This window comes from Fistularia commersonii, chromosome 2 (assembly GCF_037954325.1).
Source record: "Fistularia commersonii isolate RoL2024-O1a breed Wild chromosome 2, RoL_Fcom_v1.0, whole genome shotgun sequence".
NCBI lineage: Eukaryota > Metazoa > Chordata > Actinopteri > Syngnathiformes > Fistulariidae > Fistularia > Fistularia commersonii.
The window spans coordinates 20,969,178-20,995,248 of record NC_141285.1 but is presented as its reverse complement, the minus strand read 5'-3'; the positions used below and the strand labels follow the sequence as shown (position 1 = coordinate 20,995,248).

At 43.9% G+C, this 26,071-nt stretch overlaps 1 protein-coding gene across 2 annotated transcripts; it reads right to left on the bottom strand.

Moving 5' to 3' along the window:
- Positions 1-195: 195 nt before the first annotated feature.
- Positions 196-25,593, bottom strand: map3k21 (mitogen-activated protein kinase kinase kinase 21). Of its 2 annotated transcripts, XM_086172366.1 has the most exons (11): positions 23,847-25,593; positions 11,714-11,894; positions 10,485-10,633; positions 9,896-10,071; positions 7,845-8,085; positions 6,240-6,362; positions 4,864-4,959; positions 4,075-4,225; positions 3,809-3,903; positions 2,760-3,593; positions 196-2,680 (listed from the first exon to the last, which is right to left on the bottom strand). In XM_086172366.1, exons 1-11 carry the CDS (start codon positions 24,640-24,642, stop codon positions 2,316-2,318), a joined length of 3,207 nt encoding a protein of 1,068 aa, XP_086028492.1. In that variant the 5' UTR covers positions 24,643-25,593; the 3' UTR covers positions 196-2,315. The 2 variants fall into 2 exon arrangements, with proteins under 2 accessions (XP_086028492.1, XP_086028485.1); XM_086172359.1 differs by lacking the exon at positions 4,864-4,959.
- Positions 25,594-26,071: the final 478 nt, after the last annotated feature.

Genomic DNA, 26,071 nt, shown 5'->3' with positions numbered 1-26,071 from the left:
AGGTCAAACTGCGGCAAACTCAGTACCTGTTTATTGGTTCTTCCCATTGACGGGGACAGCTTGGTGTTAAATTCCACCAATCTGAAGTTCATATTTTGTTTTCTGTAGTCTTTCAAGTACAACGCAAGTTGCACATTAGCGAGCTGCCACGTTTTTTATTGAAACAGAAGTAAATTAAAAAGTGGGGAACATTAGTCTCAATTTAGACTTTATTCAAAAATCTTGATACTCTTGATCAATAAGGCATGGAATGAACAATACTGTGATGACAAAAAAAATAAAAATAAAAAAAATAAAAAAAATCACAGAAACTGATGTACTCCAAGCTAAATCAGATTTTTTTTTCTTTTGAGAGGAAATGTTGCGTTTTAACAACAAGCCCTTGTCGCAGTTGTGCTGTGTTGCTGTTTTCTATGCGGAAACGTCACTGGCGTTGGGTGACATCCTTGCAGTTTTGGTCCTGATGGGAGGTGTGTGTGTGTGTCTCCAGCGCCGGGTCGTGTTGGGTTTGGTCCCAGAGACGGGCGGCTGAGTGAAACCCGCCTTGCAAACAGACGTTATTTCTCCTGCTGTAGAGGAAAGTTCATTTGGGAATGCCTTGTCGTTGCCCGCTTTGACAAAAGATACCAGGTTGTTTCAGTCGAAACCCGTCGGGGGGGGATGTACAAGGAGATCACGAAGCACAACTTCATTTTTCCTCGTTAAATATGCCCTTAAATTTGCATACCATGCAGTGCATTCTGTGCTTTTCATCTGTGTCTCTTCACAACAGGGTGATTATTAATGTCATCAGAGTTTGAATGGATTTGAAAGTAATATATAACTAAAGAGAAAATAAAATAAAAAAACAAACAAAAAAAAAAAAAACATGGGATATTTCACATTCTAAACCGTCACAAGATGCCAGAGTGACAAATAAAAAAATCCATAGTACATTTACACCGTTTAAGAATTCGTATCTTAAACGTGCATAAAAAAAACAACAAAAAAAGGCAGGTCACACTTTCAAACAATCCTCTTAATCACAGTGAGAACCCTCGAGCGTTTGGAATGAAAACTGTTTTCCGTAGTGTGTGTATTTTTGTGTGTGTGTGTGTGTGTGCGGCTCAAGTGACCAACATGGCTGGAGAAACACATGTTCACCCTCAATTCTGCAGCATCAGACACACACACACACACACACACACACACACACACACCATCAGCTGGCTGCAAGGTGACACTTTGGTGAAAACTGAGGAATATTTCTTGAGGGGTCAGTTTGTGATTGAATCTGCAGACACTTCACTTGGCGTGGAGTTTAGATTACAATTAAATTCCAACAAATTTATTGATATGATATAGAGAGATCATGGGGGGAGCGAGGCGTCGCCCGAACCAAGATTCATCTACGTGATAAATATTTGCAGTTTTTTTTTTCCAGCGGTAAGTTCTTAAAAAGATCCATACCAGCGTAACAAATGTCATTAAAGATTCAATCCAGCATTTTAAGTTTAAATAAAAAAAAGATTCTAGTTCTGTTTTATCTGACCCTCGTGTGTGTGTGTGTGTGTGTGTGTGTGTGTGTGTGTGTGTAACCCGACTTTCAAAACAATCATAAAACAGAGATACAAAACAAAATGTCAGCATTAGGCTGAAAAGCAATGGAAAGGAATATTTACAAAATGAGACTTTTTTTTTTTGTTTTTACCTTTTGTTCAACATTTTATGGGTGCGTACATACACACACACACACACACACACACACACAAATACATGATTTTCAAGTAAAAAAAAAAACTAAAAGTGTGATCTCACAACTTTGATGTTGACATGGAATGTATGTCCTGCTGGTTGCTAAGGTAAGCTTGAGTCTCTTCATATTAAATTACCTATAAAAATATATATATAAATAAAAAGGTGAGGGTACTGTGTTGCAAAAGCTGCAGCAGCGGTCAACGTTAAGCTGCACCGACAGGAGGAGGAGGAGGAGGAGGAGGAGGGTGGGGAGGGAAGGATGTGGCGAGACAGAGGCTGAGGATCAGTGGAGGAGCTGCTGATCGGCCACTGGAATGTTCTGCTCAGGTGTGGGAGGCTTCACGTGAGGGAAGCTCGCTCTCAGGCGTAGACGAGGCTCGCTCCGGATTGCGTACGCTCTAAACTAACCCCCCCCACCCACAGTGCTACGCTCGAGGACTAAGGAAGCTGCGTTTTTTTTTTTTTTTTTTCAAAAGTGTTTATTTTAAAAAAAAAAAAAAAAGGCAGCCTGGTTCTAAAGACTCCGGGATTTCTACGGGTGTGTCCTTGGGGCGAAGGCGGGAAGGGGGTGTCGCTTCTCACGAGAGGAATTCTTTCTCCAGCTCGAAGACGGAGGGCCGGGCCTGGGAGCTCTGGATGCGGCAGAGCGGCACGGTGCAGTCCCGCTTCTGGCCCTCCGTGTCCATGTCCAGCAGGGAGCAGCCCGTCCCCTCCCCCGCCTCCGAGGACAGCACCATGCTCAGGCTCTGGGCCGTCTTCTCTCCGGAGTAGTGGCCAAGGGAGTAGCTCTTGTTGCGTCCCCGCAGCAGCGCCCAGGTGTGGGGCTTCGCCCGGAACGACACGGGCCGCGGTCTGGAGCAGGTCTCCCCGGCGGAGCGGGGCTTCTCCGACGCGGCGTCCTTCTTCTGGGACGCCGGAGGGGGAAGCGCGGCGGGTCCGTTCACTACGGACAGAAGGGATTCATCTTAACCGCGTTCACTTCATAAGAATGCTACCAAAATGAGCGCTCGTGTTCCACTCACTGCCGTGGTTGGTCGCGTATTTCTTCCGACGCAGACGCGTTCCCGTGTTGTGGTTCCTCGGTTCTGCCGGCTGGCTTTGGGTTTGTCCCGGTGTCTGCGTTTTCGTTGGAGTCTTGCCGCCTTTTCCGTCCGCGGGTATGGTCGGCCCGGGCCTCGAAGGCTCAGCCGCGTGATTCGCGGCGGCGGCGGCGGGCTCGGGCTTCCCGGGGACGGACCGGGACACGTCCGCCTCGGACTGCAAGAGACACTTGGTGGAGTTACATTCCATGATGGCGGACATGGAAATGAGATTGGCCGGCTGGCTCGGGGCGTTATTGGACGCCGCCTCGTCCTTGCGGGGGCGACCGCTCGGCGGCGAGGTGCTGCGGCGGAATCTGGTGGCGCGCTGGAACAGGCCCTCCTTCTTCTTCTTTTCCTTCTCCTCCCGCTGGGGCTCGCACTCCTCGCCGGGGGTCGAGTTCTTTAGGGCCTCCCTGATGTCGTAGCCGAGGACGACGGAGGCGAGCAGCGAGCCGCAGCCGTACAGCACCGAGTCGGTCTTCCGGCGGGCCGACGTCCGCTTCAGGCTGTTGGTCGGGGTGAGCTGCGGCGTGGTGGAGGCCGACGAGGTTGACGTGGTGGTAGACGGGTCCTCCGGGCTCTCCGCCGGGCCGCCCTGACCCGGCGTTCCCACGCCGGCGTCCCCTGGCCCGCCGAGGCCCCCGGGGCTCTGAGGCTGCTGCTCATCCCTCCACAGAGGTAGATTGATGTACACCTGGTTGGGAAACTTGAGCTGCTTTGGTTTGGAACTGCTGTCTTGGCATTCCTGAGAGAACGCCTCATCGGCACCGCTCCCTGCGAGAAACACCGGAAATCCCTAATTATGAGCAAATCCTGAAACAACCTGCCCTTTGTCAGAAGAGGCTTCTTGGCAACGCGAAAGGCCAACTCAGGATGTCGACCGAGACTTATAAACTGCTCGGTCAGAACACGAACGCTCACAAAAAGCGTGACACATTCGTTGACGTCAAAAAAGCCCAGGGCCGTTGGAGCGCTGGCACTTTGCTCACCTTGTTCTGCAAACAGGGCGGCCAGAGGGACAGACTTCTGCGACTTCACCAGGCTGGTGGACCAGGGGTTGCTGCCGTCGGACAGCGGCCGCACTCTGAAAACGAACACAGTGGGGGAAACGGGCGTTGAGGAGCGAGCGCGTTTCATTCTGGGACGTCCGCTTGTGTGACGACGGCGGGGGTCAATATTTGCCGTGCGAATCATCTTTGTGGGTGGTTTGTAAAATGTTTCTAAGCGAGGTTGGCGCATCAACGTGTGGGTTTACCTCTCGGCGGCGGCGGGCCTCTCTTTGCTCTGCACCGAACTGGGGCCCCAGGTCCTTCCTTTCTTCTTGATTCCTTTCTTCACGTCGTCAAACTCCTCTGGCCTGAAGAGGGAGCTGCGGCCCCACGTACGGTTGCTCTCGTCTTGAGTCACTGGAATCACACGGGCTGCCGATGTGAGCGTGGGCGCGAAGGGGTCGAAAAGTCATTTCGAATCCGAATCCCAGACATGAAAACTCCCAAGATTGAGATGGTGGGAATAGAACGCCCGTCGAATTGTGCGTCCAGGGACGTTTCACGCAGGAAGTTGTATTTGAGGTTAGTTTTTCCCAACCCAAACAGAAGACACAATCCCCTTTCCCTAAAAACAGGAAACATTATAAAAAGCCTCTTGTATGTATTATTCAGTGAGGAAGAGGCAAATATAAAACCCAATACATCGAGGCATTGGTTAGATCTGCGAATCAACAGCAGTGGTTTTAAGAGCACTTTTTGGCAAGAACACATTAATGTGAGAGGATAAAGAAGACGAGAAAAGGATTTGAAATCACAGTGAAACGTGTCTGTCGGGTCAAGAGGCGATTCTCAATCTAAAAGCCCCGCGGTCTCGATTTGAATCCGAGCGGCACTTCCTCCGAAACCCAACCAAATCCCTGCCGACGGGAAGCTGTTAGGCGGCGAACTCTTAATCGTCAAGTGTTAGCGAGACGTCACATGCAGCGCTTGTGCCGTTAGTCCCCGCGAGGCAACCGGACCGGGCACGGGTTACGCGCGAGCAGCCGATGGCTTGCGTTTCCTCTCGGGCCCAGAGGAGGCCGCGAGCTCGCCGGACAGATCGACGTCCTGATGGTAAACATACAGAGTGTCGCGCTGCACGTGGGACGTCACTGAGGAGGGAAACACACACGTTATCTCCAGACCGCAAGCAGCTTCATGCGCGTAAAGATTGAAGACGGACTAGACTAAGTATAACTAAGTTAGGACTCAAATCGGACGTGAAACCGGATGTGTAAAAATTGCATTTAATGATACCTGGATGTTTCGCCGAGCTCGTAACTCAATTTTTCGTGTACATCAAATTTCCCCATTAAAATGAATTGAAATGCTTTCAATCTGTTACGGCCCCCTGGTTTTGTTACGTGTCTTAAACACAAAAATGTTTAGGAATAACAAATAATGTTTAAAAAAACATTATAAAAGGACAACGTAAAGAAATGTTAATGTTTTTATTTATGCAATTTGCCTTGAGGATGCAATGAAGACGTCCGAGATCACTTAACTTACTAGTTCAACACTTAATGCGACAATGTTTCGCTGAATGTAACGTGCAAACTTTGTTACACTTTATCGCTTAACTTCATTTAGTGAGGCAGTGAATGCTGCTCCAAATTTTTTAAAATCGTCAACCCCCCCCCCGACCAGCTTTGTATGACTCTTCGGAAGCTTCGGCCGTCTGCTGCACCGAATCCCCATAAATGTCTCCTGACTTCTCACCGACGACGCTCTCCTCACCAACAACAACTTCTCCGTGTTTCTAAGAACGAGTCCATAAAACGCACACCTCATTGGTGTTTTTACATGATTTTCTCTAGGCTACCTGGCGGCCCCTCCCACTGTTTTTAAACGCCATTTCACCGACAGCGGCGGCCACGTCGGTGTGAAAACACTCGCCCTTCTCACTCCTTAGATGTCGGCTCGTATCACAAAGCGAAATATGGACCGAGCGACGGCTCGCATCTCGGAAAATTGACACGCTTGTAAGTCTAGGCTCCGGTGTACCATAAAATATCTTGAAATGCTACCTATTTCTACAATTGCCTTGAACAGATCATAAACGGTGATTCAGAGTTTGCACCTCTGCGCCCCTGTCTTAAGTGTCACCGCCCCTCAGAAATGGTCGAGAGGAGTTTGTTCCAGTTTTTACAAGGCTGTTGGTGCTCGGCTAAAAACATCACTATGAAACTGTCCAAACATCCTGCTTGTGGCTTTTTGTTCCTTTGTGTGTTAGCGTGTTACCGCCTCCGATCGCCGAGCTGTACGATCTCTGGATTCACAAATGCGGTTCGGTCAAAGCCAGGAAACACATCGTTTTGGGGTGGGGGGGTTGCTGGGAGGATGCGATCGGACCGTGCGGATAAGGGGAATTAAAAAAAAAAACCCCACTCACGCCGGATGGCTCGTAGGCGGGGGATGAGCGTGGGACTGCTGGGCGGCGAGGAGCTGGTGCTGTGGAGGCTCCGCCTCTTGTCCATGGAAGGCGATGCCTGCACGGTGATCTTGTGCTGGAAATCTGCAGCGTGTATGTGGACAGATGCAAAATGTAGCAGTGATTATTTCAGAGCAACTCTCGGATTACGTCCCTAGAATATGAGTCAATATAATGTAAACATATGGTGGTCATGAGCAGCAGGTGGCCTTGCAGTGCAATGTAGTCTCTATCACCAAAAGCACTGTCGAGGGGACAGAAGCGGCTAAATGTCCAGCACGCGCCCTGTCAGAGGCGATGATGCAGTTTGAGCAAATTAGACGCAACAGCATCAAACCCACTCCGAATTAACGACAGTTTGCGTGCACCCTCGGCTCTTCTGCGGACTGATGGGAGAGACGGAGAGGGAGAGAGATGATCTTCGCTTTCCCGGAATGAGTATGACTCCTTCGCTTATTCTCCAATGTGTCATAAACAAAAAATGACTCATCGATGAAAGTGTCCTGGACCGTCGCAGTCTCTCTTGCCTTGCAATTCGGTTGCCTAGCAGCGGAGTTACGCTCATCTGGAAGCCGAACAAGCAGACTGACCTGAACTGGTAATCTGATAAGCTACTGAACCATTTGAAATAACTGAACTAAAATAATAAGCTACGGAATTTCAAACTGTAATCCTTCTGGTAAAAGGTACAAACATGAAGAGCCCGCAGTTGAACCAACTGGCCCCTGATGACTTCTGAATTTTACTACAGATGACGTAATTCTCACAAGTCCTATTAGCCCCTTTTTAGAGGGAGAGAAAACACAATTTTTATGTTCCTGGTCTGATTTTACCCTCAGGGACAATTCGGATGATGTGTTAAAGCAAGACACCGTTACCTTTTTTATACCGTTCTTAGAAAAAATGGACACCATCGCCACACCCTGTCCCTAAGAATGGCCTGAGAATGTTTGCAGGAGGTCATCGACTTACATGAAAATTCTGTTCCTGTGGCGTGATGGCACACTATTTTTGCCCTAAGTCAGACCTCACATACTGTACCTAAGTACCCATGTCACAAACATAGTGGTAAATAGATTATATCTCAGACAAAGAAATAGTGTACAGTAAAAAATCTTAAAGTAAAATTGAAATAAGACATTTGCTTGGGAGCCATTATGAAGAGGAAATAGTTTCCAAAAAAAAACAACCCAAATGAAGGAAAGTGAATGTAGCATAAATCCAATATGGCGTATGATCGGGGGCCGTAAACAAAGCGATCTTCCTCATGTAGCACTGAGTGATGACATATTCCTACCTTCCGCTTACCAACTACTTCCTGCACAAAATGTGTTTAAACATCGCAAAACACTTTATGTCAGCACGATGGAACAAGACTTTCTTGATCAATTATTAGGAGATGGCGACCACGAAACCTTGACGGCATAGTGAACTGAGGACCAGCTGTACGATTGTATGAAATTAGACGTCTCCATCCATACGCTCGACCACAGCGAGCGGATACACCACGGGAGGTGTTAGTGTGGTCAGTGTGTCAAACGGCGCCGTTCGAGTGCGGGCACCGACCTGAAGGCAGGCTGATGCGGTTGCCGTCCTTGAGTTTGAGGCGGGACCGCTTGAATTTGCCTTTCCTCTTCTTCACGTTGGGTTTGTCCTTGTTGAGCTGGAAAATGAGGATGTTGAGCTCCCTCTCCAGAACGTTGATCTCCCTCTCGGCCAGCTGCTGCTCCCGCCGCTTGAGCAACTCCTCCTGGGACTTCTGCTGGAGAGCGGCGCGCGTCAGCTCCTCTTCCCTGGAACGGAGCTCCTGGGAGGCGAAGAGACGGGTGAAGTTAGATGTATGGGGAGACAAACTTCGGCATGAGCTACAGGGATGATAAATATTTGCCGGAGGAAGATTCCTCAGACGGCAAGACCAACAAGTAGGATGGGAATGCATGTTCAATTCAGGACTTTTCCTCTTAAATCCATCGCTTAGTTACTTAATCGTAGAAACAGGAGCTAATTAGGATTCGGCTTGTTTGCAGAGGCACAGATTGATATTACGGCTCGCATAATTCCCCGTCTTAGTGAGAAAAATCGGGTCTAATTGATTATGCATCATTGAACTACTTTTCTTATCGTGTTGTTTCAACAGGTCAAAGCCTGCAGCTTCTGGCGGTGCCGCGCAGCTAAACAGGCCTCTCTCTTCCTCCGGCTCACGCCGTTTTCCATCCCTCTATTTTCTCTTTAATTGCTCTCAGCTGAGAATTATTAATCCTTACTGGATGACTTCCATGAAGCAGCTTTAGAGTCGAGCCCAGGCCACCACCCACATAGACACAGATTACTGGAGGGGGGTGGAGGGGGTCTACAGGAAATCTGCTGATGTCAGGGCTAATTGTACAAGTAGCCATGTGGAAAAATGTAAATGCTGAAGGCCGAATGACTTATTTTTATGAAACTTAAATATATCTGGTAGATTTAAGGGTTTGCCTGAGATGATGCCTTTTTTTCCAGAATATTTCAGGTTGTATGAGCTGAGTGTTTGACAAACTGCAGTTGACACATATAAATGTGATATTAGCAAAACCAACAAGATTGAGGACATTGATTTAAGTAAGATCCAGGTGGCATAGATCAATGCAAAGTAAGGAAAAATTTGAATTCTGGTAAGGCTCAAAAATATCTGGAAACAATGAACGCTTGTAGATTTTCACATTTCAGTGTTTGTGTTAGTCAGTTAAACATTGGTTGACCCAGCTCTGTGTGCTGATCCTGCTGTTTCTGTAAATACTAATTACCCCCACTCGGTTTTTAAGCCAGTGATGGGAGACTTACACAGGAAGCAGCTTAAAGTCTTAACAAACGCAAAAGAGCCCCAGTAGCAATGGCTTGTTTTGTTAAATGCACATTGAGCTCGTCGACTGAACATAACCAATTAAATCACCAATTTCTAGTCAGTTGGAGCCGACAGGTCATGCTAACACGCAAGCACCGTGACGAAGCATTTTTTTTCCCTCCAGAACCCATTTACATTAACAACATCATTGTGACGCTAAACTGACTTTTAAATAAGAATGATGGTGCCGCTACTTTCACCACAGCTCAAAACACCCTTTGTTTCAGCCAATTTTACAAGGTACCCTTGCTAGTCTGCAGAATTGCTTTTAAGGTAGTGTATGCCGATTTGGAAGTGCCTTAAAAGAAAGGTTTGGAGGTTTAAAGGAACAAAATAAGTGTAATTCATTGAGTGAAACATCTGCCATTAGCAACATCTATATGGGTTTAAAATCAACTATAAAAGGCTTATTTTCATATTTAAATGACATGTTCTTTCCTATGTTTCCTGCAGCAGCGGCAGCGGCCAAATTAACATGCAGCACTCCAGCAGCTTTTTTTTTTTCTTTTTTAATAATTGGTGGGATTGATTTTTGTATTCAGTGGCTGGCAGTCTGTTGACGTCACATTTTTTTGTATTGGCCCTGTTAGCCTCACCAAAACAGGTGCTAAAAAAACAAAGCACAGAGTACCAGGTACTATCCCTATTTGGAAATGCAAAAATAAACCCAGAAGTGGCCCATGGTTACGTGTGTGTATATTTCAGTTCCGTGTGTATGAGAATCTCATCACTCCACCTTCTCTTTGGTCCTAAGCTCGTCGAACATCTCCTGGATCTCCACGCGCCAGTCGTCCTGCATGCTGTGGAAGGAATCTTGGGGCATGGTAGCCATCACTGCCTCCTCGATGGCCGACAGTTGCTCGAGGATGCAAGAGAATGAGGGACGCACGTGTGGGTCCTGGTCCCAGCACTCTGGACAAAAAGTATGACAAGGCATTGCACCCAATTGCAGTCACCATGGCAAGCTATGTTAATCCATTTATTTTGTTTGCCGACTGGAGGAAAATACAAGCGTGATTAGCTTATATTCCAAGATCATTTGCAAAATATGCATGAATTAACCTTAAGGGCACTAAAAATAGTGAAATAATAAATTGGATTACTGCTCTGAAACTTTTGAAACAATCTGGTTATTTCAGATGTATTCACTGAGATAGTCTAATCATAATTAAATCCTTTGGGGCATCATACTAGGTTCCTTGTAATGCAGTGATGAGCAGTAGCTAATACAATAAACTCCTCAACTCTTTGTTTATTTAGCTGTAATGTGAAGGATTCATAAAATAATCATAAGCATCACACAGATATCTGCTCAGTAAATTTACCTTCCATAAGCTTTGCAAAGGGCTCGGGGCACGTTGAAGGGATTGGCAAGGTTAATTTATTGACTGCTACGCCGTAAGCGACAGCCAAGCCATCGATCCCACGATATGGCACCTCCCCGGTTAACAACTCCCACAGCAAAACGCCATAGCTGCGTTCACGTAGACAAAGAAGACAAAGTAGAATATTCAGTGAGACGAGGAAAAGAGGCATGAGTTTCTTTTAAACCAAGGTACAGCTATGTCACATCCAATTAATCTGAGCCACTCCAATATCTTATCTTACAATAGAAGTAGGATTTTATGCCAAAAATTAGGTTATTGAAAGTGTTTAATTACTTTGCACCAATTATTTTACTCCCTCTCGAAACATAAAAACATTATAATATCTTAATAAATGTATGATGAGTCCATTCACAAAAGACGTAAAAATCAAGTCATCAAACACGAATTACAATCAAGAATGAAGCTCATTCATCAGGTTTCCAGTCCAAAAAGCACATTACAGGGATCAAATGGTTTAGAGTGTGGAGGTTGTGCCAAAGTACATAAACCCTTAATTGTGATCATCATTTTGTTGTAAAATTGAAAGATGATATGTGAGCAAAGTAAAGGCAAATGCGATGGATGCTGTTTATCTATTCATAAAAAGAAAAGAGGAAAATTAAAAGACAGGGGCACTAAAGCATGTGTGTCACCCAGACCATATTGTAGTATTTTCAACGTGCTCGACTACCCGAGGCAAATCCCCGATCCGAAACACTAAATATTACCTGTAGATAATCCTAAAAAAGGACTATAACTATCATTTCGCTATATGAATCGCTATGAGCTTTGTTACACCAAGTAATGAGATGATGAGAGATGTGATGAGATGTCCTTTATTGATCCCTGTACCGGGAAATTTGGCAGTAGCAGCAGCAGCATAACATACTAAGAACAGACAATGGCATGCTAAGAAAATATGAATGAATGAATGAATGAATAAGTAAATAAATAAATAAATAAAAATACAATCTATATACAAGTATAGAGTATTATCTAAAAGCACCAATACATATTTACCTCATATACACCAAGGAAATAGAAGCAATGTGCAAAGTGGCAATGTAGCAATGAAAAGTCAGTAGTGTGGTTAATGATTGAAGTGCGTCATTGTACAGGGTTACGGCATGTGGTGCGATGTAATGTAAGCTGAATTAGCGGGGCTACGTCTGTGTTACTTGTCATACCTCCAGACGTCACTGCCTTTTGAGAAGAGAGATGACTTGATGACCTCTGGGGCCATCCAGGAGTAGGTGCCAGCTGCTGACATTTTTGTGGTTTTGTGCCACTCCCTGGCCAGGCCAAAATCCGTGATCTTCAAGGTCTTCCTCCCAATGTCGTCATTCTCTATTATTTCAAGTAATAAAACTAGGGAGACAGAGGCAGAGAGAGAGAGAGAAAGCTATTAGAGGGGCCATGGAAGAGATTGGAAAAAAAAGCAAAACACGAAAGGTGAATAAAGAACGGTGATGCAAGTCTGACGGGGAGACAAAGTACAGCCATCGGTGCAGGATTCAGAGGAAAGGAAAAGTGGAAAGACAAGATGGGGATGAAAGTGACAGGACAAGAGGAGTATAAAAGATAGAAGAAGAAAGACGACAACTGTGTAGGTGAAGAAATGATAGGTGATACTCAACACGGCAACCAGTGGTATGCGGGTCATTCATTACAGTAAAAACAGAGGGCTGACAGCCCCACAATGCACCTGTCCTCGGGTCCTAAAGCTGTTTTACACTTTAAAGTCAAACAGAATCCTACGGATCTGCCTGTAACTAAACACCTGGCCCCTAGAGCCACAACCCCCTGAAATGTGAGGTAAATAGCCCTGGAAAAAAAAAAAAAAGGCTAATTACATGCGCTGGCTGCTTCCTCTGAGGACGAAAGGAGATTCAGGAAGTGTTTACATGGAGTTTGGGAATGATGACACAGGACTTGACAGAATTATGCAGGCACCGTTACGAACAGTAACTTTTGTCAACGGGCAAGCTGCATCAAGATCTGTACTTGTACTCTTCCAGACACGGACTGAAGAGGTAGTCCACAAAATCACTGCAAGTAGGGGAATAATACAAATAACCAGCCAGACAAAGAAATAGGGGGAAAAAAATACTGCAACATAAACAAAACATTTTTCTAAAATCAGAAAATACAATTGTAAATGATACAAAACTGCAACAAAATGTCATTGCACACAGCAGCATCTTTTTCACAGATCCCTGCTCGCATGGCACGTACTGTCATATCTCCCGACAAAAGGTTAAAGGCTATTTTGTAAGTGCTGAAGTAAGTTCCAATTTTGCAATAACAAAAGAGGGTAGCTTGAGCGCGTTAGTTACACAGCGTACATACTCTGCTGTCACTGACTGATCTTGTCCTCCTCCTACGCTGCTTAACTGAAACGTGCACTGAACGAGTAGATGCGATGACACAAGTGTTTATTTCACATACTCAAAAGTCATCCCATTTTCTTTTTTTTCTATCAATGCACCTGTCCCACAACTTTGCCGGAACAGCTCACATGTAAACACACAGCCGCTTCCGACACTGAAGGTTTGTTTCCGGCAGAATGCATAATAATCGGCATGATATTTCGAAACCAAGCCTCACTGTATTACCAAGTTACCTAGAATGTTAACATACACCATGTGTTCTATAATGTATTTGGTTGTTCGATTTTACTGTTGCTAGCAGGGTCGTGGCATACAAAATGTCCAAGAATAGATGGATGAGGGGGTAAACATGACTCAAAAGGTATATCTCTGCTTATTAAAAGGTAACTGATTCTTGTTTCCTTCACAAACTGCCAAAGTGTCCTTGAGCAGGGCAAAGCAGAAAGATGCAAAATCCTTGCATTAGCAAAACTGAGTCTCAACCCCAGCTCATGCAAAGGAAACAGATATGTATCTGGTTCTGATTTAGGCCGTCTCCAACGTAACGGCTGATTTGAAGTGTGACAGATGAGTCAGACCTTTGATAACATCAACTGCAAATTATACTTTCAACAATGTGCATAAGTATAACTGTTTTAAACCACAGATTTTATTCAGCCTCATATTTCAACGGTACTTGTTCAACTGGAACTGGTTTGAGATTGAGACGCCGGTGCTGATTTGAGATCCTTAGATATTCCCCATCGAGTCTGAAATCATTTCACAGATTGGAGCAGTATTTTGGTGTTAACTCATGTGGAGAATAATGGAGGTAATGGTGCCATTACATGCCTTGGGCACCGAGGGGATCCTCTACCCAGGCAGCAACAATGGGAATTCCATTACAAACAGGTTTCACTAGACCAATGATATACTCCTATTTTCTGTTGTCAAGTCCTCTCAGTGATTCCATAGATTCCTCCCAGCAGGCTGTGTGGCTAGTTAAAAAGCCTAGTAGGAGACTGGTTTAGAAATGAATCGGTCTATATTGATTGCCAATAGAATATCATGCTATATAATTACTTTGCTGCACCCTCATACCTCAATATCGGCCCACTAGAAATATCCGATAAGACGCGAAGCACAAACTCAACGAGTGTTACACAATCTTTAACGAATACATTCACTGTGTACTATCCATACATCCATCATTTCCAGGTGACTAGCTAGGGAGACACATTGGAGAATAGCTGTGGGTTTTTTTTTCTCAAACACATTCCCTGTTAACACATTTATATGATGAAACAAAACTTTTGCACTAAACTGTTAAAAAAAAAAACAACATCTGCTGCTACTCTCTATATTCAAATTACACATATTTATACACTTCAATCTTCATGCCGCCAAATGTCTGAAATCTTTTCACCTTCCCAGTAGTTTGTATCTGTGTGCAGTTTAAACTTTATACCTAACAGTTTAATATTTACTGTTTAATGTAATAGTGCACTTCACATTTTAATATGCACTTTATTAATATTTTGTCCCCTCGATTCCTCTGTATATCTTGTACGTGCAGTAGGAGAAGTTGACAATAAAGCAGACTTTTACTTTACTAATACACACTGGAGCATCTACGTTACAAAGTTAAATCTTCCATTACTGTTTTCGTATATGTGTGATCTATAACTAAAGATTTGCTTTAACTGTCAGATGCATCAAACTGATTTTATTTATCAATACAAGTTCTTAATATCACCCTTCATCTCCCCTATACAAAACCACGTGCCAGTCGCTAGACTATACTTTCCACTTGTCAGACATATTGACAAGTAGGCCAACTCAATAACAACCTTTTGCTGCTGCTTTGGTTTTCAGCCCTGGCAACGTGAGATCCTAATTGATTATTATAACCTCTCAGTCCGCTATTGACAGCTGACCAGAGACAGCCACTTTAGCTGCAATGTATACATCACAGAAAACCATACATGTTTCAAAGAAGAAAATAGATATTTGAAAAGTAATTTTTTCCACTGTGCATTCCTGCACTTTTGATAGCACACAAAGACTCAACAGACTTTGCTTTTTTTTTCTTTTAAGAAAAGCTGATCTACGTATGAAAACTGCTAATGGATTGTCCAAACGTCATTCTTCCAGAATGTATTGCCGTTTTGATGAAGGCCTTGTTCAGGCGGCTTGAAATCTGCTGAGTGAAGGAGAAAGCCAGCTTTTCACATCAATCCTGTGTTATAAATCTGTGTCTGTGTTAACACACAAACAGGCCATGGTAAAACTAATATCCTTGATCTTGTTAACATACCAGAGCCATGAGCAAACAAACCTACTGTCACAATCCTCGGCAGGTACAAAAGCCTTATCTCCTGCCCAAGTCTCTCTGCTCAGTACTGACGTCCGGACGGTCTTCTGGAGTGTTGACCCTTTCAGTAAATAACTATTCAGTTTACTGTAGGGTTTTATAGCTGAATGTTTAAAGTGCAGTGCAATGACAAACATTAAGTTATTCTTTACTGTAAGTTTCGCATCAGTTCAAGTGTGAAACACTGCTGTAGAAATAAAAAAAAATGAAAAGAAGTCCAAAAGTACTTTCTGCAAACTCCGACTCTGAATTAAAGTAGGGATAGGATCGCGCATATCCTGTAATCCTTTTTGTAACCCTTTAAATCTTACAGATACAGCAGTTATTAACTTGGGCCATATGTTGTTTTCAGTTTTAACTTTTTTCCAGTCTATATTTTCTTACTCCTGAAAAAAAGTTTTGAAGGAGACAACAGGGAATGCAATTGGAGATGGATATGCCCCCAAGGCAGACCCCACCCTCAGTCCAACCCCTTAATTCCCCTTTCCAACACTGGATCTTCAGGCAGACCCATCTTTCATGGTGGAACAGTGGAAAGATCAGAAGGAGAGCTGCGGCCTTCAAAGCAGGTCCCACGCTTCTTCCCATTGCTTTATGCCCCCCGAGCTAAAAAGAAAACACACTCTCATGCAAACATGACCATTGATTCTATCCTAAATAAACCAATTGCAGTATTTTTACTCCCTGCATCTCTGCACTTTTAAATAGACTTTTAAATAATACACTGCTGTACAGCCCTTGAACTTGCCTGCATAGTTTTAGTCATAAGCTAACGTTACTTTGGTTAAACTACACATTCTATAAATATGGTGCATTTCCGTGTGTTACGTAGATGTCAGGTTAAATTGTGAAAATAAAAAAATGATAAATGTTATTGCACGCATGAGACTTAGTGATGAATTTGCAAACCCAGAAATAGCCTTTCAAGGTGTTACACTGCTAAAATATCAACAATCTGAATAAATCGCTGCGGGATTTCTTTTACTGTTTCTTCTAATGGATACCCCAAGTGTTCAGCACAATGATGATGTTCCTTTTTTTGTCTGGAGTTGTAACCGAGCACTTGGATTACACAGATACTGTAAAAAATTAGAGGTGCCACCTCCTAACTTGATGTGCTAGTATTTTAGTAACTGTGCCAACGGACTAAGCATTAGTACAAGTGGGTTTCCTGTAGTAAGCAGAAACAAGGCTGCTAAACATTCCCCGACTGGTCTGTCTCTCCCAGTTGAAATGAGAATGCCCCCAGGCATTCTGGATGATGGGAAAAGGATCAGGGCTAATGGCCAGCAAAATCCATCTATCATGGTCATGTCTCTCTGGGCCACTTGCTCTTTGTCTGCTCTCTTCCTCTCATGGTTTGTATCAGTTGAGGCTTGAATTATCTTCAAACTGGCCTAATTGAAACATGACAAACCTTAAAGGTATATGGCTGGTACCTTTCAATGCATTAGCATCTATCCATTTGCTACAGAGCGACAGAGATGATTGGCTGATTCGGAGGACAGCCCTTCTCAGCTGTGGGCCCTTTTCCTTTTCACCCTGCCCTGCAACAATAGGTGCAGTCAGGGAGAGGTCGTAAAAAACACAGTGAAAGCATCTCCACTCCTCCTCTCTCCCCGCTGCCCATTCTCTTGTCAGAGAAAAGACAGGCAGTAACTGTGTCACCAGGGGTAATTGTGGGAAGCCAGAAAAAGTTGCCCTGCAACCCTTTCTCAAGTTTAGGTAATTTTTTTCCCAACATTATGAAGTTAATTAGGAGCGCTATGACGAGGGTTTTTCTCCAGAAATCATTTTGCTGAGCTACATACATGTTTTCTCTCTTGTCAGGGGTTCCCAAGGTTTTCTTTTTTGTTTCTGCCAAAGTACTTCTTACAAATGCAGGTTTGTTCAACTGGAACTTTACCATTGGTAGTTAACTGTAAAACCAAGTGTTTGAAAAAGAGGCCACTTTGCATGATAAATGGCTCAAGCATGGTTCAATTATCAAATATGATAATCATATTCAGTACTAGGTGTTATAAATACAAAATCATTTGTATTTTTCCATCACACAACTACAGAATCCATTAACATAACAGTAAGTCGACCCAAACTACTTTCATTATCAGACCAATGATTACCAGTTATTCTTGTTTAAAATTAAAGTTTGTAGCGCACGCTGTGACAGTGTGCTGAGAGGAAGCGTTCCAGTTGAGCCTGGGGATACAGACACGTAGGACATGTGACACCTGCTGTGTTCATGTTCGAAAATGTTCTCCAGTTTCATCGTTTTATTCCCAGTGACATATAAGTTGTTTCTGTTTTTGTCTTCGGCATACTGACGATCCGCAGGACGTCCCATCACGACATCCTTTGAATGACACAATGCCCAATTCAACTCTGTTATCTCCAAAAAAAATCCTACTTTTACCCTCCTACTTGAATTTTATGCCTCTAACCATGCACAAAAATGCATTTGCAATAATACGGTACCTAATCACATTATAGTATATGTGGATGCACTGCAGAGAGATTGTGGGGCTGTTCAGATATGGCATGATGTGACAACACAGAACACCAATGTTGATGCTATATAAAAGTCAGTCAACATTAAAAATAACTATGTTGGCCAAAATATGACTTCACACCAGTGTCTTGTCCACATAACATTTCTCGTGGTCTTGCATAACCGAAATCAAATAATTACAAACCCATATGGAGACAGTCTTTATCTGTAAGGGCTATCATCACTGTCCTCTCCCATCAGTCTTTACTGCTGCATTAACTGTCACTCTCTTCTGCTTTTATTACCAGCATTCCAGATACTGAACACAAGTTGAAAGTAAATGTAACCACACACCTACATATAAGGCAACCGGCTGTTTTTCAAGCTTTGCACATTGGGGAAGGATGAGACTTGAATGGTTGAAGGGATACCATTCTTAGTGTGGAGGCCCGTTAAGACTAGGTATGAATGTAATCAGCTTACGTACTTTCACAGATCTTAAGGAGTATTACATGTAATTGCCCAACTGAATATTTAAACACATTAGCATCTGTTCATTATACAACCAACTACAATGTGTGTGTGCCTGTATGGTGACTTGTCCAGGTAAAAGCAGGAAAGCAGAATCGAGATCAAATATATATAAAGTGTCGTTTATCTTGTGGCAACCCTTTTCACACTCTGGTTCAAAATGCAATTCAGGGCAGTAAATTAAGTTGAGCGGACTCTCGGCTGACTTTTATTCATTGATATTTAATAAGTCAATCTGAGGTAACGGTTGGGAGTCAACTATCAGGAAAACACATTAATTGAAGTGAAGGGGCTCGGACTACATTATATCATAGGCCTGTGTACACGCTTTGATAATACTTTGCCCTTAATTTCATTAGTTACTGTTATCTAGCAGACTTGAGACAAGTGATTAATGCTGAAAGGAGACTGTTCCATATCTTTTTTCTACTATTGCACTCCCTGTCTCCTGTTTTGGGCTTTTTGTAACTGTCCTTTTTCAATAGAGGAAGACATGGGGTTGCTCTAAAGTTTTATGTTACACTGCAGGCCAGCATAACATGTATAGTAAATTGTACGTCATAATGGATTACCAAAACATTTATCCATTAATACAATTAAAAAGAAAGATTAGAGTTTGCACTACATGTTTATCTAAATGGTGTGTCTAATGATTACAGCATGGAGCAACATCGCCAGAGTGTGCCAAATGGTACAAGTCATCCTGAACCCCTGGAATACAGTGGTAAGAACATATTTCCAGTTATCTTTGAACTTAAACTATCTTTTCTTCAGAGAATGCAATGACCTCAAATTTGATTCCCATGTTGTCATGCTTACAGTCAAACCTTCAGCTTTACCGATTGATGGACACGTGGAGAGTAAGGGAGAGGTTAAGTGAGAGAGTGAGAGAGAAAGTAAGGGAGAAGGAGGAAGGAGTAGATCTAAAAAGATAGATTGTTAGTATGGAATGCATCCATGTGTCTTACTGTTTGTATGCAACGTGTTGTTGAAACTTGAATCGAAACCCCATAAACCTTTCAAAAAAAAAAATTGGATTCTCTAAAAAGACTTAGTGCAGGGCTGCTAACATCAAATTGATGAATGAATATACATTTATATGCTCTCTTGTCTCAAAACAACCACACAGAAGTGTGAGTTTTGACTTATTGTTGGTAGCTGTTGGACATCCATGGTTTAAGAAATAGGCAGGCAGACTCATAAGGTTTGACAACACCTGTTTAAAGTAGTCATCAACTGTACATTTTATAAACTCACTATGTTAAACAAATCAGGTAAATATTAAAGATGCTTTTTCTAATTTTATTTGCACTATCATTTCATGTTAATCATTCTAAACACTATATCTGCAGTACTTAAATGTCCCGACTGACTTGGCCTTGTCTACATTAACATTAAGGAGGTAAAAATTAAAATCTGAAGTCTAAAAATGACTTTTTTGGGGTCTTTTTGCAGGAAATTTTATGAAACAATGGAATTATTTGTAAATAAACACACTGTATGTACAACTCATTCTTGTCTTGGACAAGAGAGAGAGAGAGAGGGTCACGCAGACACAGTGAAACAGTCCAACAATAGCTTCAGATTGATGGGAGAATGTTGCTGCACACGCTCCACACAGAACGCCGTCAGTTTCAGTGGCAGTCAAGCACACATTCCTGGCATACTACTGCTCACAACAAGATGTGAAAATCCAGAGTTAAAATGTAGGTTATGCGTCCTGGCTGGGGGCCAAGTTTCAGTGTGATTTCTTGTTTATATCTATGACAACACTGAGAATATTCATCCTCGCTCATCTGGTGTGACGGCAGATATCAAAGCTGTAAGATGGGGAGGAAGAAGCGTCAACTGAAAAAGTGAGCTTAATATAGAAAGGATCTAAACACCCTTCATGCAAGAATTAACAAATGACGCAAAGTAAAAAGGAATCTTTTCTTTACAGCAATTCATGTCAGTGCAGTGGATATAAACAATGCACCCATGTATGGCACTTCAATTGTGAGCTAAAAAAAAAAAACTGTAACAGCCATACCATTGGAAAAGCGGGAGTGCAGTTACTAGAGTAAAAACTATTATTTCCCGAATGAGTGTGTCTCTCCTTAACATGAGAAATGAAGGCAATCATTTAAGACAACCAATCCAATTCTAACAGGAAAAGAGGTTCATAGAGGTTCGTAGAACACAAACACAAAACTTGTCATGAAAAAGTTAAACAACTCCATCACAATCATGCTCTTCAGTTTTGAAAAACGATCTTGGCCAAAAATCAGATAAAATCATAAGCAGTGAGTGGTCTCATACAAGGAGCGCAGGATGGATGGGAAGGAAGGAGAAAAATAACGAAGTAAGAAGGGAAACCCCCTCAGTTTGTGGCAATAAAAGAGTACCGCTGCTCTCTGGGAGATTAAATATGAACGGAACAAAACAAAACGAGGGCTTTGAGACCCTCCGAGTCCTAGCCATTCTTCTGGCCACAGTAGCCTAGCAACCACTGCTTGACCAGTCCATTGTGCAAACGTATGTTAAGCTTTTATCCCTCATTAGCAACATTCCTCCCTGCAGGCTGGGATTTTACAGATTAGGTTGAAAAACACAAAAGAGATTGGACAAATCTTGCTGACTTCCAACATATTACTTTACAGGCTAATCATTGATCAAATAGCTGTATGTTTGCCTGTGTGGAGCATGTATACACTTCAAGTTGATAAATGACAGGCTGACTAATTGAATGGCGGTGGCAAAGTTAAGGTGTTTTTCTACCTTTTACACCTTAATGCCATCTGTCCTGGTTTACCCTGAGAGGGGAAACTGTAAACAAACTGCAACCAAGATGACAAAAAAACAAACCTGTAAAAGAGCCAAAGACTAACCCTTTCGCTCATTTAATATTGCGACGGTGACAGATTGGTAATTAAATCCCCGATACAGTGAAGCATAATTTTCTTTTTACCCCCCATGGCGATTATTCCCACTGCTTTTATCCTCTCGGATTGTTTGACGGCCGCACACACAGCCAAGGCAAACAGACATCAGGCCCACGACAGCAGATGCAACAACTTCTCTGAGCTGCATTATTCTAGGTTTTACTGGGAAAACAACCCAACACACCATGGGGTGCCGTTTGTGTGTAGGAGAGAGTCTTTTGTGCACACATTGCACTGGTTCAAAGTAAACAAATACTGCTTCTTTCATTTGCACTTTATTTAGACAAGACTATATATTGACAGCAAATGCTCAGACTTCTGACCCTGGTCTGATCATCTACCTGAAATGGAAACGCTGCAATAGCAAATGCCAAATGTCTGGCTTGTTTCGCAGTCTGCAAGTGAGCTGTGCTGATGAAGGGATGAAAAATTACTCCTTAAAATGATTAATTCCTCCAAAAGCTTTCATGTTTGACCGTTTTAAAAGCTCAGACAAATTTGGAAAGGCACATTTCGGATGAAGTTTCAGTTGAGGTCACAGCGAAGTGGCAGGGCAAGCACATACACTTGTGTTAGCGGAACAGGGTGCAGTGGAGTTTGTTTTTGCTCACCAAACATCCAATTAGCATAACATATCTAAACAGTTCGGTCCTTCATATCCATCTGGCTTATTAGTAACCCAAATCTTTCTCCTGTTAAATAAGAACATTTCAATATCTTGGCTCTTCTATGCTTGCAATGGTCCCATGATGTACATTCGAAGCAGCCCATTTTTAGGTTTGATAGGTTTGATTCAAACCTGCATGTGGAAATAAAACAGTATTATATTGCCAGAAGGATAATGGGTTTGTTCTGCTCGTGGAACACCTACCTTGCAATTTTTCATGACAATGGATGTATTATAATGGATGTAATATAAATGATCCATGACTCTTAAATGGATTAAGCGTTCAAATTTATCATTACATGGGATATGCTAATTGTAAACAACTGGACTGACCCATATACACCTACCAAAAAATGGAATATTGAATGATACCTGGAACTAAAACTGGCAGAATTTTGCTTGTTTATACATTTTTTCTTGTCATAGCCTACAGGGAAACAAGGAATTGTTCATTATAAAAATTACTTTGCTGATTTTGTGCTTTCAGCCCTTTGTTCACATCCTGTTATGAAGACAACAAGATGATAATACAGGTATTTTGCCTTAGTGCTTCTGTGATAATTAAGTACTGTAAGACTCTGAAATGTGTTGGCAGGGAAGACGAGGCTCAGATACTTTGCCTTGTTATTACAGTGCATAAAGTTCATGTTTGGAGCATGAAAATACTATCATCACTGAGATAGTTCATTGTAACTGCACAATTCTATACACTATTTCCATGTCCATAAAATACTGAAAACAAAGAGTCCTATCTATTCAATGAGAATTTTCTGGACCTCCTCATCATTGGAGTGATTGAGTTTGTGTACATTTCACATTTTGTCTCTACATTCACTCTCACAGCTGGAGACAGACAGTCTCACACCAGAGTTCCTACCTACATGGAGGATGGCTTGGGGGTTGATAAGACTTGGTGGTGAATAAAGGAGAAAATACAGTGTTGGGGGGTCATATTACACATGTACAAACACACCTCAGTGGAAGTGGGGGAGCCCATGTCAGTGGTTATATGACTCAGACTCTTTTTTCCCTGAGTCCTCTCCATTCATTATTCAGTCTTAGAACTAAGGTTTGCTGACCTGTTGTCAGTTGCCAGTCCTGAGGGGAATAACACAGTTCTTGCCCTTCTCCACTGCACCAAGTTCAATTGAGTGACCCAGCACTATAACAAAGGAATTCAAATGTGATACATGCGGTTACTCTGCATCAGTTCCCCAAACAGCAAACCCCAAATCATTTCGAAGCTTAGGATCAACAAATCATTCTTAAACCCTTGCATGAAATATATCACCATGAGATGCCTTTGAGCCTCATTTGTTGCCATTTGACCACCAGTCCAAGTTCTGACGAACAAAGCACATGGCCTGACAGTGTGGAGCGACTGGTGCTGGCTATGTGTTTGGCAAATCCAACTATATTTGAACAACATTTCGGTTACGGGTGCATAGGGGGTTGGGAAGGGAAAGTGTGCGTGTGCTAAATAATGAAGGGTTGAGAGTGGGGGGTTTCAAGCATGGAGGGGGAAAAGCCCAGCTGAGCAAACTCTGACTTTATTTCTCATCCTCTTGAAGGTCCCTCCACCACCACTTCATAAATCCACAGACTTCTTACACCTCTTCAATTCCAACCAGAGCCAAGAACTATACTATGCTGTTCGAAAATAAGTCTTCATATACCTCAGCAGCCCACCTTTCAGGTAGTAACAGCACATGAGTTTTCCTCTACGACTACACAAATTAGATTAACATTTCAATATCCCGTCCATGTGATCGCAATATTAAACGATCCTCTATGCACTAGATAGGTTGAGAAATACCTGTCTTGGGGAAAGTGTGGTGAGTAATTGAAAAGTTTCCAAAACATACTTGCACAGGGATGAATAGGGTGTGCTTCACGTGCAACAGATGGTTATTATATTCTCGTGAGAACTCGTTGGCGAGATTTTATCTATTAATGCACTCTCTTACTGTTACTGGACTTCAGGTCCCGGTGGATGATGGGCACCACGGCCTCCTCGTGTAGGTAGTGCATCCCGCGTGCAATCTGCACGGCCCAGTTCACCAGGATGTGCGGAGGTATGCGCCTTCCGGTCAGCACACGATTCAGTGTCCCGCCTCGGGCGTACTCCATGACCAGGCACAGGTTGGGCTCCTCCAGACACACGCCTTCCAGTTTAATAATATTGGGGTGCTGCAGCATGGAGAAAAGTTTCGCCTCTTGTTTAACACTGCCGGCGGTGGCCGTTATGTCCTCGTCCGGGTCCTGCCTCGCCGCTTTCACCGCGACCTCTTGGTCCTTCCATGTGCCCCGGTAAACTTTGCCAAATCCACCCACGCCAATGATCTCTTCTAGAACCAGTTCACTGAACGGTATCTGGACGGGTGAGCTGGGAACCCGCTCGCGTACCACCACCGACCCGCTGGTGGCGGGCAGACGGTAAATAGCGGGCTGGTAGGTGACATAGTTGGAGGGGAAAATCCCGACCCGATGGTTGATTTTACCCGTCCACCACCCCTCGTCCCCGGAGATGGCAGCGTCTTTCGATAGGACCTCTACCACATCCCCCCGCCGCAGGTTGAGCTCGTCCTCGCCGCTGGCCTCGTAGTCGTACGCGGCTGTCCACAGGGACCTGGTCGGGCACAGCGGGGCCGAGTGAGCCCACGCTCGGACCGAGGGGGAATCTGTCCAGGCATGCTCCACGGTCCCTCCGCCGCCGCCCGGCCGCCCTTCACCGTTTGGGAAAGCGGCCTGCGAGACATCCATTTCTCGGTGGCCGTAGTGGCACCATAGGGTGCGGAGCTCGGAGAACGACCTTACAACTTTGAAACGGGGAAAAGGCTAATTTTCGAAAGCATTATGCGGCAAAATCGACGAGGACCAGCAAATGGGGGAGAGGGGAATTCCCCGGTGGCTGGCGACGCTCCGTGTCCAAAGTCCTGTGGTGAAAAGTCTAAAACACTGTTCTCCACGTCGCCACCCCAGAGAAGTATCTGAGGTCAATATCTAGCTACAAGTTGCTGCCGGCTAGGGTTAGCTGAAAAAGTTTGTCTACTGTTACCGTGAGGTGGACTGACAATTCATTACCGTAAATGATAAGATGTCGTAAACGTCTAATAACACCTGTTGTGACCAAATAAATGGGGCTATCCAAACTACAGCCTAAACTCCCACAGTCGGATGCTAACGCAAGAAGGCTAAAGTTAGCTCTATCGAAGCGGCTAAGTTAGTTTTCGCAGGTGCCGCAGGAGGTGCACCTGCACCGTCAACTCCGAGCGAATGAAAGTGGGACGGCGAGAGGCCACTTTCCCCGGGTAGCGAATGTCATCCAAAGACCGTCTCCCAGCGATGTGAAGCTGCCCTGGTCTTCTGTGAAGTTGTTTCGGAAATTTAAGTGGCATTCCAGACTTTTTTTTTTGCTAACGTGCTAGCTTAGCATAGGTCAGCTCCAGCACTGGTAAGGCAGTTGGGGGAAAAAGTTGCTCCTCTCAGCTTTTAACACCGGTTATTCCCAAGTTTATCTCCCCTTCGAGGACGTAATGAACAGCCGTCGGTTGAACAAGCACTACCATCTCCAACATACGTGACCTCATGGAAAAAAATGAATCGGGAATAGAAAACATTGAAGGAATCCATCCACTTCTACCAAAACAACCCCCCCATCGCCGTGGTCACCAGTCGGAGTTGGACTCGGGCGAGCGGCTCTACGGCGGATCAACGCCGAAGAGGCTCGAGCTCCCGGCAGGGCTCGCCTCTGATTGGCCCATTTCGAAACACGTGATCGCCACAGGCAGCAGGGGGGGAGGAAGGTGGGAGGAGCCGCCGGAGGAATGTGCGCGGGGAGCGCGCCTTCAAGGAAATTATGGGAATAGTGGACCGTATAATCACACGCGCACGCGTGCGCGTACGCGCGACGCGCACGTTTCGCGGTTACTCCTTCCAAACAACCCGACGTGAACAAGGTGTTACACAAAGGGCGAGAATGCACAAGGGCGCGCCGTGCGCAGTGTGATTACCAATGTTTGACGTGGAAAAAACATTACAGTTATTTTCACAACACTATGGAATAATTGCAATGTATATGCACGCAACAATGTGCAAGACAAGACAAGGATGCATGTAATTAATGACTTCATGATAAGGGAAAAGCAATTGTGAGTCGTTTTGATAAACCTGTGCTTTTATAGACATGATG